At 46.6% G+C, this 16,623-nt stretch overlaps 1 protein-coding gene across 1 annotated transcript in view; it reads right to left on the reverse strand.

Annotated features, from left to right (window-relative positions):
* Positions 1–161: 161 nt before the first annotated feature.
* Positions 162–16,623, reverse strand: part of LOC111974271 (gamma-butyrobetaine dioxygenase) — a 27,190-nt gene continuing 10,728 nt past the window's right edge. Inside the window, exons 4-8 of the mRNA XM_024001944.2 lie at positions 6,845–7,043; positions 2,970–3,075; positions 2,546–2,742; positions 698–864; positions 162–420 (exon numbers count right to left, since the gene is read on the reverse strand). Coding sequence (XP_023857712.1) covers positions 260–420; positions 698–864; positions 2,546–2,742; positions 2,970–3,075; positions 6,845–7,043 — 830 coding nt within the window. The 3' untranslated portion in view covers positions 162–259. The remainder of the gene's footprint in view (positions 421–697; positions 865–2,545; positions 2,743–2,969; positions 3,076–6,844; positions 7,044–16,623) is intronic.

Consider the following 16,623-nt stretch of genomic DNA (forward strand, 5'->3'; position numbering starts at 1 on the left):
TTAGCCATCTGCCTCTTTTCCCCGCTCAGAAATCCTGTAGATCAGGGCTCTCCAACCCTGTTCCTGGAGAGATACCCTCCTGTAGGTTTTCACTCCAACCCCAGCTAATTATTAGAATCAGGTGCACTAGATTAGGGTTGGAGTGAAAACCTACAGGACTGTACAGTAACTCTCCATGAACAGGGTTGGAGAGCCCTGCTGTAGATCGATGCTGTTCTATATAGTTGGAGGAGGCTTCGCTCTGGGGGGCTTTGTGGGTCTAGCTCTCTCCGTTGACAGACTTGCAGAGTATSCGCAGGCGAGACATGACTTCGTCCCAGTCCAGGTAGGCTCCCTCCAGGTGTCTCACCCGGTCTGGGTGGCTCACATAGCTCTTCCGCCCATGGAGCAGGCGCCAGTTGTCAAAGGTGACCAGGTCGCCTGCAGGAGGAAGGATATGCCCACTCAGTACTCACCCATGATATACAGATATTTCAAGATGAAAGTTKAAACGAATAGGCTACCTCTCAAGTGCCTCTTCAGTATGTCACATAAAAGATAACCAATAGTCATAGACGGTAAGTCTATCCCTACAACATTTGTAACTACAATTAATGCAATATCTTACAATACAATTCCTATTGCSAACTTTTATCCAGGGAAGATTCACTTGAACTGCTAATCTTGAAGGGGCACACTCATGCACACACACACTAACCAGGCTCCATCTTGTAGGTGAGCATGTTTTCTGGCCGCGTCATCAGCTGGATGTAGGCCTTGAGGGAGCTGTAGAAGGCCTGGACCTGGTGCAGGGGGAGGTCCAGCACAGAGTCCCTGGTGGCATTGTTGTAGTTGATCCGTACCACCCGCCCATCACTGTCAACACTGCTCAGAGAGAAGAGGGGTGCCAATGTTAGTGAGTTTGTGTGTCAACCTTTAGAAACTATGAAAATGACTGCATGATGGACATCTAGGTTTTGTTGCATAATAAGTTGACAAGTATCAGATGCTCATATCTAATTCAATCATATAAGAATGATCAGTATCCGTAATTAGAAATTCCCACAGTGACCTTGCTTGCTCACTTAAAATCACCTTCTCACCCATCAGTTGAAGGCAATGTTCCCTCAKAAAAAATTGGGCACTGAGCAAATTTCACTGAGCAAAATTCTGTGCAACTTCCGGGCCAKGTTTACTGTGAACACTGAGGCTTTAACGCTTTAAGTTACAGTTTTAACAGTGGCCAAGTAGGTTACTGTGGGTATTTGATCATAATGTAGGCCTACTAGAGTGGCCTACCATCAAAAACCATGGAGAGAAAATGTATCCCATAACATTTTAACATGTAAATAMTTGGTCTATCATTCAGCCTACAGTAGCAGCAAATGTGTGGTGTACAAAGTAGGTCTACATTCCATGAGACTTTTGGGGYAAAAAACATGCAGGGCTTGACATTAACCTGTTGATCCACTTGTTCTTCAGACAAGGAGGGGACTGAACATGTGTGGTTTGATGCAAGAAACCAAAAGTAAAATGTTTTATTATTCCCATTCCACTTTACAGATAACCAGAAAAAGTATGCTACCCTCTACCTATTGGCTACTTAGCTTATTCAAGACCATCTCAAAATATAACACTGCCCCTTTAAGACATAAACAAGCTCTTTACCTAACTTGCTTTTCAAAGATGGCTAGAAATGCGCACATTTTGTGCTCTTGTATGAAGCATTGCTGACAAAAAAGTAGCTATAACTGGGATAATAACTCACTAACTAGAAAATAATATGAACAAATGTGCACAAGTGGCTACATGAGCTCTCGCTTTGATCTAAAAACAAGCGCATCTACTCACGACTGCTCACGCTGTAAACACAGTCCAGTTCAAAGTAAATGGCACAGATCCATATGGCAATGTTTTTGCATATAGGCCTACTGCAGCTCTGATTGTTTATGGTGCACTGGTCTATCTAGAGTATGGGCCTGAGTCGTGCCTGTCAATGCAATTGAATCCTACTCCAATGCGCTCTTCCTACAAGAAAATCTCTTGCACAGTTAGTTTTGCATATTAAATCCTGCATAGTTCGTTTTGTTTCTGTATGTTACATTGAAAGTGGCTAATACMGGTTGATTCGAGCACAATTCCCACAGCAGAGTGAAATGTTGATAGTGTTAACTAAAGGGGAAACTCTAGAAAGTTGTGTGAAGTTCAATCTCGTGCTTCTCTGAGCGGGCTGATATTTATTCTGCGCACAGCTCCTTAGAGTGAACATTGGTTGCAGGTTGTGTATTATACATTGATTCTGCGGTTTACATTCTGAGCAGCAGATGGCGACACATATCTATCAAGCTCCTAAATSACATCCATGTAGCTTTAAYATAATCTTGAGAATGTAAGTGAGTGAGTGTCCGTATATGTGTGTATTTTGGTCCATGTGCTACCTGGAGCAGTTCTAGACTGACCTGTCAAGTCACATTAATATGTAAGCTGAGTGATGGCTCTTATGTGTGCAAAAAACAGGCCAATGCATCCATGTCTTATGTATTTTAATGGTGTGGCGATCACTCACTCTATGATGTGGTTCTTGGACTGCACCATGAAGTCACAGTAGTCGGACCCTGTGTCGGTGAAGTCCACCCGCAGGGAGGTGAGGGTCCTGAAAGCCTCGGGGTCTTCTCTTCTCAGTTGATCTGCCATGTGGAAGCCGTCCACCGCTTCACTCTCCCCACCCTCGCCAGCCTGGCACAGGCAATGCAGGAACTGCACCTGCAWACAGCCATACAGGATATTAGTACTGTTGCTAACAGCCATCCCATACAGGATACATACATCTTACATGGGTTGGGGACTGTGTGCAGTAAACGGTTTAAATATATGCGTGTGCTTGCGCAAGAGTGTTTTATCCAGATGTGACTCAGCTGTCTGACTGATAGTGGGAAAGTAGAGGATTAATGTAGATTTCATGAAGATGACGGTGGATCCTGTCTACTCACTCCAGGTGGGTAGTGCAGTGCTGGATAGTCAGTGTGGAGACTGAGTTTGCCAGCGGTGTAGGCCACGTTGTTAGCCTGGGATTTGTCCTGCACCTGCCATGTGTGCCTGAGGAAGGAATGAGAAAAGTTAAGAAAGGTCTATTATTAATGATTATTAACTAATTATCTAATCACAAAKGGTGTTGAGAACTAAGGACCAAGGCATTGTCTTTGGAAACATTAAAAAGGTTCAAGAGCAACAGGACATGGATAAAGTTATTCATCGTCCTACATTTCTAGCATTTGTTAAATAGTATGCCAATTWTACTAGGTGTCTTCTTTGCTCTTGGCATGGAGTCACTGTGCTCAAARATATGCAAATATGTGCCCTGGTTTTTTGTTGTSTCTCTTGGGTTGTTGATTGCGGAAMACTTCTTTTTTTCCTTTACAATAAACAAAAACTGCAGCTTCTTTAATGACATGTCTCTTGCTTTGGTTCGCAGCTGTTAGCTTCCTCTGACCTGAGCTAAACTGCTGGCTGTGGGATGCTTGTTGTTCCAACCTCAGCTTTATTGGCCCACGTGCAATCATTGGAAAACAAACTGGACGATCTACGAGTAAGACTATCCTACCAAGGGACATTAAAAYCTGTAATCTCTTATGTTTCACKGACGTGGCTGAACGATGACACGGATAATATAGAGCTGGCTGGCTTCTCTGTGTATGGGTAGGACAGAGCAGCTACATCTGGTAAGACGAGGGGCGGGGTGTGCGTCTATTTGTCAATAACTGCTGGTGCACAATGTCTAATATTAAAGAAGTCTTGAGGTATTGCTCGCCTGAGGTAGAATACCTTATGATAAGCTGTAGACCACACAATCTATATTATTCGTAGCCATCTATTTACCACCACAAACCGATGCCGGCACTAAGACCGCACTCATGAGCTGTATAAGGCCATAAGCAAACAAGAAAACGCTCATCCAGAAGCGGCGCTCCTAGTGGCTGGGGACTTTAATGCAGGCAACTTTAAATCCGTTCCAGCAGCATGTCACATGTGCAACCAGATGGGAAAAAAAKCTCTAGACCACCTTTTCTGTCACGYCCGTCGTCGGAAGGAGACCAAGGTGCAGCGTGGTGAGCGTACATTTTACTTTAATTTTAATGTCGCCAACAAAACAAGAAACAAAGAAATGACCGTGAAGCTTAACAGGGCTKAGTGCCACTAACAAAGATAACTACCCACAAATGTGAAAGGAAAAAAGGCTGCCTAAGTATGATTCCCAATCAGAGACAACGATAGACAGCTGTCCCTGATTGAGAACCCTACCCGGCCAAAACATAGAAATACAAAGCATAGAAATAAAGAAACTAGAATGCCCACCCTAGTCACACCCTGGCCTAACCAAAAATAGAGAATAAAAACCTCTCTATGGCCAGGGCGTGACATTTACTCCACACACAGAGACGCATACAAAGCTCTCCTCAGCCATCCATTTGACAAATCTGACCATAATTCTATTCTCCTGATTCCTGCTTATAAGCAAAAACTTAAGCAGGAAATACCAGTGACTAGATCAATACGTAAGTGGTCAGATGATGTGGATGCTACGCTACAGGACTGTTTTGCTAGCACAGACTGGAATATGTTCCAGGATTCATCCAATGGTATTGAGGAGTATATCACCTCAGTAACCGCTCTTACTACACTGGCTCTGACGCTCGTCGGATGTGGCAGGGCTTGAAAAATATTACAGACTACAAAGGGAAACCCAGCCACGAGCTGCCCAGTGACGCGAGCCTACCAGGCGAGTTAAATGCCTTTTATGCTCGCTTCAAGGCAAGCAACACTGAAGCATGTATGAGAGCACCAGCTGTTCCGGARGACTGTGTGATCCCGCACTCCGTAACTGATGTGAGCAAGACCTTTAAACAAGTCAACATTTACAAAGCTGCGGGGCCAGACGGATTACCAGGACGTATACTCAAAGCATGCATGGACCAACTGGCAAGTGTCTTTACTGACATTTTCAAACTCTCCCTGACCGAGTCTGTTATACCTACATGTTTCAAACAGACCACCATGGTCCCTGTGCCCAAGAAAGTGAAGGTTATCTGCCTAAATGATTACCGCCCTGTAATACTCACGGCGGTAGCCATGAAGTGCTTTGAAAGGCTGGTCATGGCTCACATCAACACCATCATGCCGGAAACCCTAGACCCACTCCAATTTGCATACCGCCCCAACAGATCCACAGATSGCGCAAACTCAATCGCACTCCACACTGCCCTTTCCCACCTGGACAAAAGGAACACCTATGTGAGGATTGGCTCAGRGTTCAACACCATAGTGCCCACAAAGCTGGGACTAAACACCTCCCTCTGCAACTGGATCCTGGACTTCCTGACGGGCCGCCCCCAGGTGGTAAGGTTAGGCAACAACACATCTGCAACACTGATCCTCAACACTGGGGCCCCTCAGGGGTGCGTGSTTAGTCTACTCCTGTACTCCCTGTTCACCCACGACTGCGTGGCCAWGCACAACTCCYAAACCATCATTAAGTTTGCTGACGATACAACGATGACACAGCCTATAGGGAGGTCAGAGACCTGGCAGTGTGGTGCCAGGACAACAACTTCTCCCTCAACGTGACCAAGACAAAGGCCGCCCCCAGGTGGTAACAAACTATGATGGTCCAAACACACCAAGTCAGAATAGGGCATGACAACACCTTTTCCCCCTCAGGAGACTGAAAAGATTTGGCATGGATCCCCAAATRRTCAAAAAGTTCTACAGCTGCACCATTGAGAGCATCGTGACCGGTTGCATCAGCGCCTGGTATGGCAACTGCTTGGCATCTAACAGTAAGGCGCTACAGAGGGTAGTGCGTACGGCCCAGTACATCACTGGGGCCAAGCTTCCTGACATCCAGGACCTATATACTAGACGGTGTCAGAGGAAGGCCCAAAGAATTGCCAAAAACTCCAGTCACCCAAGTCATAGACTGTTCTCTCTGCTACCGCACGGCAAGTGGTACCAGAGCGCCAAGTCTAGGACCAAAAGGCTCCTTAACAGCTTCTACCCCCAAACCATAAGACTGCTGAACAATGAATCAAATGGCTACCCGGACTATTTACATTGACCGCCCCCCTTTGTTTTTACACTGCTGCTACTCGCTGTTTATTATAAATGCATAGTCACTTTTCAAACTACCTCGACTAACCTGTACCCCTGCACATTGACTTGGTACCGGTACCCCCTGTATATAGCCTCGTTATTGTTATGTAATTATTTTTCCATTTGATTAGATTTTTTTTTTTTTACTTTAGTTTATTTAGTAAATATTTTCTTAACTTTATTTCTTGAACTGCATTGTTGGTTAAGGGCTTGTAAAAGAAACATTTCACGGTAAGGTTGTATTCGGCGCGCATCTGATTTTTTAATTTAATTTAATAATTTTAATTAATTTAATCAAATTTAATTTGATTTGATTGAATGTATTGGGTAATACCTCGGGCTTAACATCCCCTGGATGAATTTTGGACTGAGGCCCACCTACCAAAACTCAATTAGGTTGCATGTCCATAAAACMTTTGGTTAATCCAGACTGAAGGCAACAATAGCGAGCGTAGCYTTCAGTCTGGTTTAACCAGGCTGTCCATGTTATCCTCAGTATACAAAAGGAGCGGATAGTTGAGAGTAGCAATGGSTTTCTATAATTAGGATATTTTAGGAAAAATCGGACATGATGGCAAAGTTCAAACGCACCCTAGTGAATCTGCTGTGGTTGAAATATAAAGCTGTGTGGAAAATGCAGAGCTTTTAGAAATTGTATGACCGTGGTTTGGCTTAAGATTGTATGAAGCTAATACAGTCAGAGAGCATGGTTTCTCACCCATAGAATGTCAGTCTTAGGTATCCGATCCTCTGGCTGAGGCGGGCCACCTGACCCTGCTCCACCGGCGCCCCCTTCAGGTAGACGATGCCCACGCGGCGTAGAGCCAGCAGCCAGGCCAGGGCGGCCTTGTCATCGTGGAGGACCTCCTCGAAGTTGGCCGTGGGGATCCGTAGCTCTGAGTCCCAGTACATACGCTCTGAGAGAGCCAAGGAGATAGATGCACTTCATTAACCGTCCTGTATCGTATCATTGTTTGTCAAAGTTCCCAGGTTTTTCAGAAATTCCAGTTGGAGGTTCCCCAGAATCAGGAGGGAATGAGTAGGGAGGGAATCCTTCAACTAAAAATCCTTGATGCAGGATTTCTGAAAAACTTAGTAAATCTCCGGAATTTTTCAACGTCAGAATTTRGCAATACAACATTTCGGCCATTTTCTACCAATGTTGACAACTGACAGTTTCTGCTCTGTGCAGTGATTAAACTGCCTGGGGTGCAGGTGGGACAGAACAGAATGCTTGTTTGCCTTGGTGTAGGACAGCTCAGGTTGTCACAACCATATGGACACATGGACAGAAACCACAGCCTGTCAATGGACAATGGACTCTAARGGCAATATGTCTTATGCTCCTGGACACAGTCTGTACTGTCTGTACATAATGTGTCTGTGTCCATGAAACGTTTCCTCCAAGGGATAGGAGGGAGGGAGGGAGGCCAGCTCGCTATGGTTGGAATACTCTGTGAGGAAGACGGGGAAGGGGGAGAGAGGGGTGAGAAGAGTCTGCATTTCTCGACTGACAGCAGTGGAAAAAGCCTCCCACCGCTTCGCTTCGCACCCAGCTGGCTTCAGCCCTTTTTCCATAGAGGCTCTCTCCAGTGGCTCCTGCATTGCAGACACAGCTGCCGAGCACATTTAGTGTGTGTGTGTGTGGGTACAAAGCTAGTGTTAATTAATTATTCAAAAACAAACCAAGGGGGTACAACAAACCTCTTCAGTGGCAATTCATCAGGATTAAGTAGAGTAAAAATCCAAAGAAAGATGTTAGAAAGCTTGACTTTGCATCAACTCAGTTGACGTAAATACTTGTGTGGGGTAGTCAATGGATTTTGCTCCGTGAGTACAGCTACGGTAACGCATGGAGTCTCTGTGTGTGTAGGGGCTCATGCAGGAAGAAGCTGCAGCTTGATTGCCACCCCTGGGGAATGATCCTGACTCTTTTCAGCTGAAACAATGAGTCATCGAGATACAATGATACCCTTCACTGATACTGATGACTTAACCCACAGCAGGTTTRTTACATCTCCCTTCACGCTGTCATCTCCCAAAAAACTGTAGCATAGGTCAAAAAGTAAAATAACWCTTTATTAAAGGCTGGCTGATGTTGAGGGTCACCGACGAAGAGAAMGTTGAAGTATGAGGAACTTCTAGAATATAGGCTAGTTCCTTCCAATATTCMAATGTTACAAGTACTCCCATGAAATCAGACTAGCCAATAGATACKATTTGACCAGCTAGTATGTATCCGCACACAAAGGGGGACATAAAGCTCTTGGCTAGAGGCAGAACGGTGATTCAGGGACAGCCCTGAGGTTTTGGATATCACACATGACGGAGTAAGCCATAACAGCGGAGGTAAAAGCATGTCATATCGAATTAGGAGTTTTGGCTGAACTTGCCTTCCCCCCTGTAAGTGGACYTTTTCTTGTCTGGTAAACTTGMCTAACATCACTGGTTATCTCCTGATTGACTCAAGACCAGTACTCACTACCTTCACTGTTATGTTTTGAACCAAGTACCGTTATGTTGTGAACAAATCGATTTCAATCTTTAAGTGACAAGAAAAATAAAGAGAGAGTAAAGAGAGAGGAAGAGAGAGGCAAATGGAGAGAAAAGAGAGCGAGAGAGAGTGGAGAGTGGAAAGGAGCATAGAGAGAATCAGAGCAGAGAGAGCTAAACCCAGGTAGGCCCTTTAGTGGGTGATGGATGGGGTAAYAGAGCGGCTGGCTGGGCAGTGGGCCCGGGCTGGGAGGGTTCAGATGGTGSAGGGCCCAGAACATTCTGCTCGGTTATTGCCGTGTAATGCTTGACACTCAAKMTCTCACCAAGCGCAAAATCGCTGCTCTGATTTCCTGGAACGTGTAGCGTCGGTCCACCAAGCCAATTAGCGATTAGTCTCCCTGACTCTTGCATAGTTTCCAGCCGGGGTTAACTGAGATACACACAGCCTGAGATTGTGTGTTTTGAGAGAGCTAGTTCCTGTGTCTGTCATAGRATGTATGTGTATTAGAACCCAGGAGTTTTTATGTGACACTATTATACTTGTGAATGTACGTGTTATCTGTCTGTTTGATGGGAGTGTGTGTATGCACACACGTTTATGTGAGTGTATTCGTGTGTGCATAATGCCTTTCCTCCCTTACGTTGGTCTTGGTCTGCTGCTGTGGCTTTTCCAGACGAGGAAACCTGAAGCTGCGGCTCCTGTTGCTGACGGCAGTCTCTCTCTATCTCTCGCTCTCTCTCCCCCACCCCCCGCTCTCTCTCCTCCATCCCTCGCCCTCTCTCTGTCTGCTCTCCTCTGGAGCTGGAGGCTCTCTCAACGCTCTACTTGAGTCGTGGTTCTCCAAAAAGCTGCTTTGTGTGTAAGCAGGGTCTGTCACAATTCTAATCCACTAGATCAACTTCCTCAGAGGGTCAATTGTGGAGTTCAGTCCTTCTGACGGCSCTCTGTTTCGACTGGAGGAATTAGACGCCGTATTGTATTTGTTGTAAAGGCCTTCACAAACATGGTGGCATTCATTAAGTGCTTTCATTGCAAAGGGGGSTGATGCCAGTGAYTGTGCCCTCTACGATTATCAGGACAAGCTTGCAGCTGTACTGAAATTTTAGATGAATGGAATTGTGTGGTATATCGGCCAGAGGAATGTTAACATCTAGTGGAATACGGAGGTTTCCGCAAAACTACTACAATCCTGCATCCAATCATGTGAGAAGTGAAGTCACATAAACACACAGTCACACACACACGTCACCTGCGGTGTATCACATTGTAGCTGTTATAGTCCTATTTACAAAGAGTCTGTCTTAAACTGACGTGGCACAGCTAGTCCTTCTCTGGAGAACGCTCCCCACCCTCCGTCCAATACAACAAACTAACCTTTCTCTGTTTAATGGAGAAACCTGCACCACAGAGCCACCTCTGCCTTCTCAGCTTTAATAACACAGTGTATACAGTGTTCWTACTGGAACGCTCAAGGACCCCTAATACCTACCTCTGCCCCATGGTACTTTTTATAGATCTGGAAGACTTGGATAGGAGTCAGCAATAATASCTTGCCCTTCTGGTTTTAGCTTGACCTAGCCCTCAGATGGGCTGGATGGAATTTCCCCATCTTGCTTACACCTATTCAGTCCTTCCAGATCTTTAGTATAATTTTCCCTCTCCTGAGCAGTAAAGCTGAACTGAGCTGAACTGAGCTGTACTGTGCTGTGCTGACCTGGTTACACATCCACTTTAGGATACCACACGCATCCAACTGTGTGTGTGTGTGTGTGTGTGTGTGTGTGTGTGTGTGTGTGTGTGTGTGTGTATATGGAAATGGTGAGGTTTGGGGAAAGATGCGTGTTTTTCCATTGATGCACCACACAGCTATGTTTTCAGGAGCCTTGTTTTTTTAAACTGATGTGTTCTCACGCATCGCCACAAGAGCACATAGGTCCAGATGGATTCTTACATTCAATGAGTCAAGGAAGACACCAGACTCCCATTAAGTCAAAGGAAAGACATATCAGCTGCCTGTTTGGATGAGGAGGAACGAAGTCCCATTAGGAACTAACTGAGGCCCAGTCATTCAGATTATCATCACATTCAGACCGGTTTGTAGTTGAACTGATGAGAGTAATTATACAGTGCCTTGCAAAAGTATTCATCCTGTCCGTTCCTGACCTATTATGTTATTTTGATTATGTTTAGTTGGTCAGGGCGTGAGTTGGGGTGGGCATTGTATGTTGTGTGTGTGTTTGGTTAGTCTATGGGTGTTGTATGTGTAAGGGATGAAGTGTTGTTAGGTTGTCTAGTTATGTCTATGGCTGCCTAGATTGGGTCTCATCAGAGACAGCTGTCATTCATTTGGTCTCTGATTGGGAGCCCATATTATATAAGGTAGCCATAGGCAAGTAGGGGCTTTTGTGGGTGTTTGTTTCCCTTGTGTCAGTGTTTGGACCACACAGGACTGTTTTTGAGGTATGTCACGTTGTTGTTTGTAGTGTTTTTCTTGTTATTTTACATTAAAACATGTACAATTTACCAATACCGCATCTTGGTCCGATCCATGCTCCTCCTCGTCCTGAGGAGGAGAAACGACTTTTGACAGCCATTACAGAAACACCCACACACAACAGGACCAAGCGGATTGAGGAAGGAGGCAAGAACTAAAAGCAATGGAGAGAAGAGGAATGGAGTTGGGAGCAAATTTTTCAATGGAGAAGGACCCTGGGCTAAGGAGTGGGAGAGAATCGCCGCTCTCGGGAGGAGAAAGGAGGCAGCCCACAGGCCAGGAGCGCTGGTATGAGGAGGCAGCACGTATGAGAGGCTGGAAAGCCCGAGAGGCTCACCAAAAAATTTCTTGGGGGGAGGCTAAAGGGGAGTGTGGCGAAGCCGGGTTGGATACCTGAGCCAACTCCCCGGGCTTGCCGTGGAGTGAGAGAGCGTCGTACTGGTCAGACACCGTGGTTATGCGGTAAAGCGGCACGGTGTCCCAGTACGCGTGCTTAGCCCAGTGCGGGCATTCCACCTTGACCGCCACTGGAGGGCTAGGTTGGGCATCGAGCTCGAGTGCCATGAAGCCGGCCCAACGTATCTGGTCTCCAGTACGTCTCCTCGGGCCGGCAGTACATGGCACAGCCTTACAGGTGGTGTCCCCGGTGTTCGCCCTGCAATAGCCCAGTGCGGGCTATTCCACCTCGCCGCACTGGCAGGGCTAGGGGACCATTCAACCTGGTACGGTTGGGGAGGCTCGGTGCTCAAGAGCACGTGTCCTCCTTTCACGGTCCGGTATATCCGGCGCCACCTTCCCACCCAGCTCAGTACCATCAGTGCCTACACCACACGCACACAGGCTTCCAGTGGCATCTCCGAGAGCCCTGTTTCCTCCTCCACGGCACATCCTCCCTATGTGCGTGTCTCCACCCAGTGCTCCCAGTTCCGGCAACCACCACAAAGCTCGCTGTGCGTCTCCAGAGCCCTGTAACGCATGTTTCCTTCTCCCGCACTCCCCATAGGTGCGTGCCTTCAGCCCGGTCCTCCAGACCGTACGCACCCGGCCTAGAGTGCGCCACGAGAGTCCAGTGTGCCCTGTTGTTGTTCCCCGCACTAGCCTGAAGGTGCGTGTCCTTAGCCCTGGTACCTCCAGTTCGGTACCACGCACCAGGCCTACAGTGCGGTCTCGCCCGGCCAGAGTCTGCCGTCTGCCCAGCGGCGCCTGAACTGCCCGTCTGCCCAGCGGGCCTGAACTGCCCGTCTGCCCAGCGGCGCCTGAACTGGCCGCTGCCCAACGCCGTCTGAACTGTCCGTCTGCCATGAGCCTGCAGCCGCCGTCTGCCATGAGCCTGCAAAGCCGCCCGTCTGCATGCAGGAGCCGCTAAGCCGTCCGCCAGAAACAGGAGCCGCTAGAGCTCAGCCAGACAGGGAGGCCGCTAGAGCCTTCCGCCAGACCGGAATCAGCCAGAGCCTTCGCCAAGATCGTGATCTAGCCAGAGCCTTCCGCCAGACCGGATCACCAGAGCCTTCCGCCAGACCCGGATCAAGCAGAGCCCTCCGCCAGACGGATTCAGACCAGAGCCTTCCGCAGACCGGTACAGCCAGAGCTTCGCCAGACCGGATCAGCCAGAGCCTTCCGCAGATCTGATCCAAGCCAGAGCCGTCAGCCAGCCATGACCAGCCAGAAGGCCGTCCAGCCAGCCATACCTAGCCAGAGCCGTCAGCCACCATTGACAGCCAGAGCCGTCGCCAGCCAGGATCGCCAGCCAGCCAGGATCCGCCCAGCCAGTCCGGAGCTGTCAGTCCCCTCAGCCCGGAGCTGCCGTCCCTAGCCCGGAGCGCGTCCCTCATCCCGCGGTGCTGCCCTTATCCCGAATGCTTGCCTCCTTCAGTTAGGTGGGTTTAGTTGGAGGGTGGTTCATGGGTGGGGGTACGGAAGCGGGGAGTGACTATGGTGGTGTGGGGTGACAGCCGTCCAGAGGCCGGAGCCAACCACCGGTGGAACAGATGCCCACCCCAGACCCCCTAGACTTTTTGGTGGTGCGTTCCGAGTACGACCTTGAGGGGGGGGTTTTTATGTCACGTTCCTGACCTATTTTTATGTTATATTTTGATTATGTTTAGTTTGGTCAGGGCGTGAGTTGGGGGTGGGGCATTGTAAATGTTGTGTGTGTTTGCGGTTAGTCTCATGGGTGTTGTAATGTGTATGGATATGTTTGTTATGGTTGTCTAGTTATGTCCTATGGCTGCCAGATTGGGTCTCAAATCAGAGACAGCTGTCATTCATTTGTCTCTGATTGGGATAGCCATATTTAAGGTCAGCCATAGCAGTCAGGCTTTGTGGGTGTTTGTTTTCCCTGTGTCAGTGTTTGGGACGCACACAGGACTGTTTTGAGGTATGTCACCGTTGGTTGTTTTTGTAGTTTGTAGTGTTTTTGTTATTGTTACATTAAACATGTACAATTAACCAAATCCGCATCTTGGTCGATCATGTACCCCCTCGTCTGAGGAAGAGAAGACTTGACAGCCATTACAACATCCCCCTTGGTGTTGTCCTATTCTGTTGCATTACAACTGTAATTTAAATGGATTGTATGATTATTTGGATTTTTCCCCCCCATGTAGGACATACACAAAATAGTCAATTGGTGGAAGTGAAATTTAAAAAAATACTTGTTAAAAGAATTCTAACTGGAAAAGTGGTGCATGCATATGTATTCACCCTTTTGCTATGAAGCCCCTAAATAACATCTGGTTGAACCAATTAAACTTTCAGAAGTCATCATAATTAGTTCAAGGTCCACCTGTGTGCAATCTAAGTGTCACATGATTCTGTATATGATACTACCTGTTCTGAAGGCCCCAGAGTCTGCAAACACGCATAAGCAAGGGCACCACCAAGCAAGCGGCACATGAAGACCTAGGAGCTCTCCAAACAGGTCAGGGACAGAAGTTGTAGAGAAGTACAGATCAGGGTTGAGTTATAAAAACATATCAGAAACTTTGAACATCCACGGAGACAATTAAATCCTTATTAAAAAAAATGGAAAGAAATATGGCACACAACAAAACCTGCCAGAGAGGGCCGCCCACCAAAACCTCACAGACCAAGCAAGGAGGAATTAATCAGAGATGCAGTAAAGAGACCAAAGATAACCCTGGAAGAGCTGCAAAAGCTCCACAGCGGAGATTAGAGTATCTGTCCATCAGGACGCACTAAGTCTACACTCCACAGAAGCTGGGCTTTACGGAAGAGTGCCAGAAAAAAAGCATACTTTTACTAAAAATGTAGCTTTTTGCATTAAGGAAAGTGCTATGTCTCACGCAAACCCAACACCTCTCATCACCCGAGAACACCATCCCCACAATGAAGCCATGGTGGTAACACACATCCCAATGCTGTGGGGATGTTTATTTATCACACTCACCACACCGGCAGGTCTCCACCGACTTGCGCACACACACACTAGCCCACTCACCACACACCAGACACAGAACCACATCACTGAAGGAACTCACACGGCACACACTCAATGATGGCGCTAAATCACAGGGATCTCTTCCGAGGGACTCTGTTTGCTCACTCACTCACCCAGAGATTCCTTGCACACACCGACACCACACACTGGGGGTACGCGAGGTTCACCCTTCCACGCACAGCGACAATGCACACACCATCACATCCAGCATCTGCCGCTCCCTAAGCTAACACAACACACACCCTCGAGTGGTTAAGAGGAAACATCACATTCCACCACCCCATGTATTCGGAATGGCTACCCAGTCAACGCCCTAGACACTCCATCACTCTGACGCACACACCTCAACTACGACTCTCGACTCACAAAGACTCGCACAGCTAGCACACCACACTACAAAACACACACAGCCACGAGCAACCTCATCCAACCCTGAAGGATGCTGGAGGCACACAGCTCTCACACACATCTGCCTCTCACACACACGAAGAATTGGGACAAAAATCCCAGTGGCTAATGTGCCAAGCTTTATAGCGACATAACCAAAAGATTGCAGCTGTATATGATGGGAAAAGGTGGCTTCTACAAAGTATTTGACTTTGGGGGGGTGAATAGTTATGCACGCTCCAGTGTTCCTGTTTTTTCTATTTATATTTTTATAAATATTTTTGCATCTTCAAAAAGGTAGGGCATGTTGGTTGTAAATCAAATGATACAACCCCTCCCCCCCACTAAAAATATATATTTTAATTCCGGTTTGTAAGGCAACAAATAGGAAAAATGCAAAAGGGGTGAAGCACTTCCGCAAGCCAACTGTAGAACAGTGAAATCGCTAGTGAATTGCCAATATGTATGCCGTAAGTAACAATTTAAAAAAACATTCATACTTGTGTTCATCTCTAAGCCAAGCTAGTTATCAATGTCTCATTAAAAAGTGATAAACAATTCTATTTTATCTTATTACCATTTACAAACATGGCTTGCTTGCTAAAACTACATCAGAGCAGAATGTTCCATTTCTTAGTGGCCAAACAAGGAGTGTTTTAAGGACAGTCTTAAGGATCTCTCGTTATACCACTAACAACTGGCCCAGAGTCAGATTAGGCCTGTTTATCTCATGAAGGGATGCACTCCAAAAAATCTGCACTGCAGGGAAGAGAATGACTCAGTAGGCACTATGGTAGTGACTATGAGTTCGACGATTATGATTTTTCAACGCCGATACTGATTATTGGAGGACCCAAAAAAGTTATAGCCGATTAATCGGCCATTTTTTTATTTATTTGTAATAATGACAATTACAACAATACTGAATGAACACATATTTAACTTAATATTAATACATCAATAAATACAATTAGCCTCAAATAAATAATGAAACATGTTCAATTTGGTTTAAATAATGCACAACACAAAGTGTTGGAGAAGAAAGTAAAAGTGGCAATATGTGCCATGTAAAAAAGCTAACGTTTAAGTTCCTTGTTCAGAACACGAGAACATATGAAAGCTGGTGGTTTCTTTTAACATGAGTCTTCAATATTCCCAGGTAAGAAGTTTTAGGTTGTAGTAGTATATATAGGACTATTTCTTCTCTATACCATTTGTATTTCATATACCTTTGACTATTGGATGTTCTTATTGTATTGCCAGTGTAACAGTATAGCTTCCGTCCCTCGCTCGACCTCTACCTGGGCTCGAACCAGAACACACTGACAAAGCCACCCTCGAAGCATCTTACCCATTGCTCCACAAAAGCCGCGGCCCTTGCAGAGCAAGGGGAACAACTACTTCAAGGTCTTAGAACGAGTGACGTCACCAATTGAAATGCTATTAGCGCGCACCCCGCTTAACTACCTAGCCATATTCACATCGGTTACACCAGAGTAATCTCGGGATTGTTCGCATTAGCTTGAATCGCATAAAACAGCTCTTGAATGCTATGAACGCAACCTAGGAGAGAGCTGCTGGCAAACGCACGAAAGGTGCTGTTTGAATGATTGTATGTCTACAAAAGCCTTGCTGCTTGTGCCTCCCTCACCCCGACAT

This window comes from Salvelinus sp. IW2-2015, linkage group LG15, assembly GCF_002910315.2.
Source record: "Salvelinus sp. IW2-2015 linkage group LG15, ASM291031v2, whole genome shotgun sequence".
NCBI lineage: Eukaryota > Metazoa > Chordata > Actinopteri > Salmoniformes > Salmonidae > Salvelinus > Salvelinus sp. IW2-2015.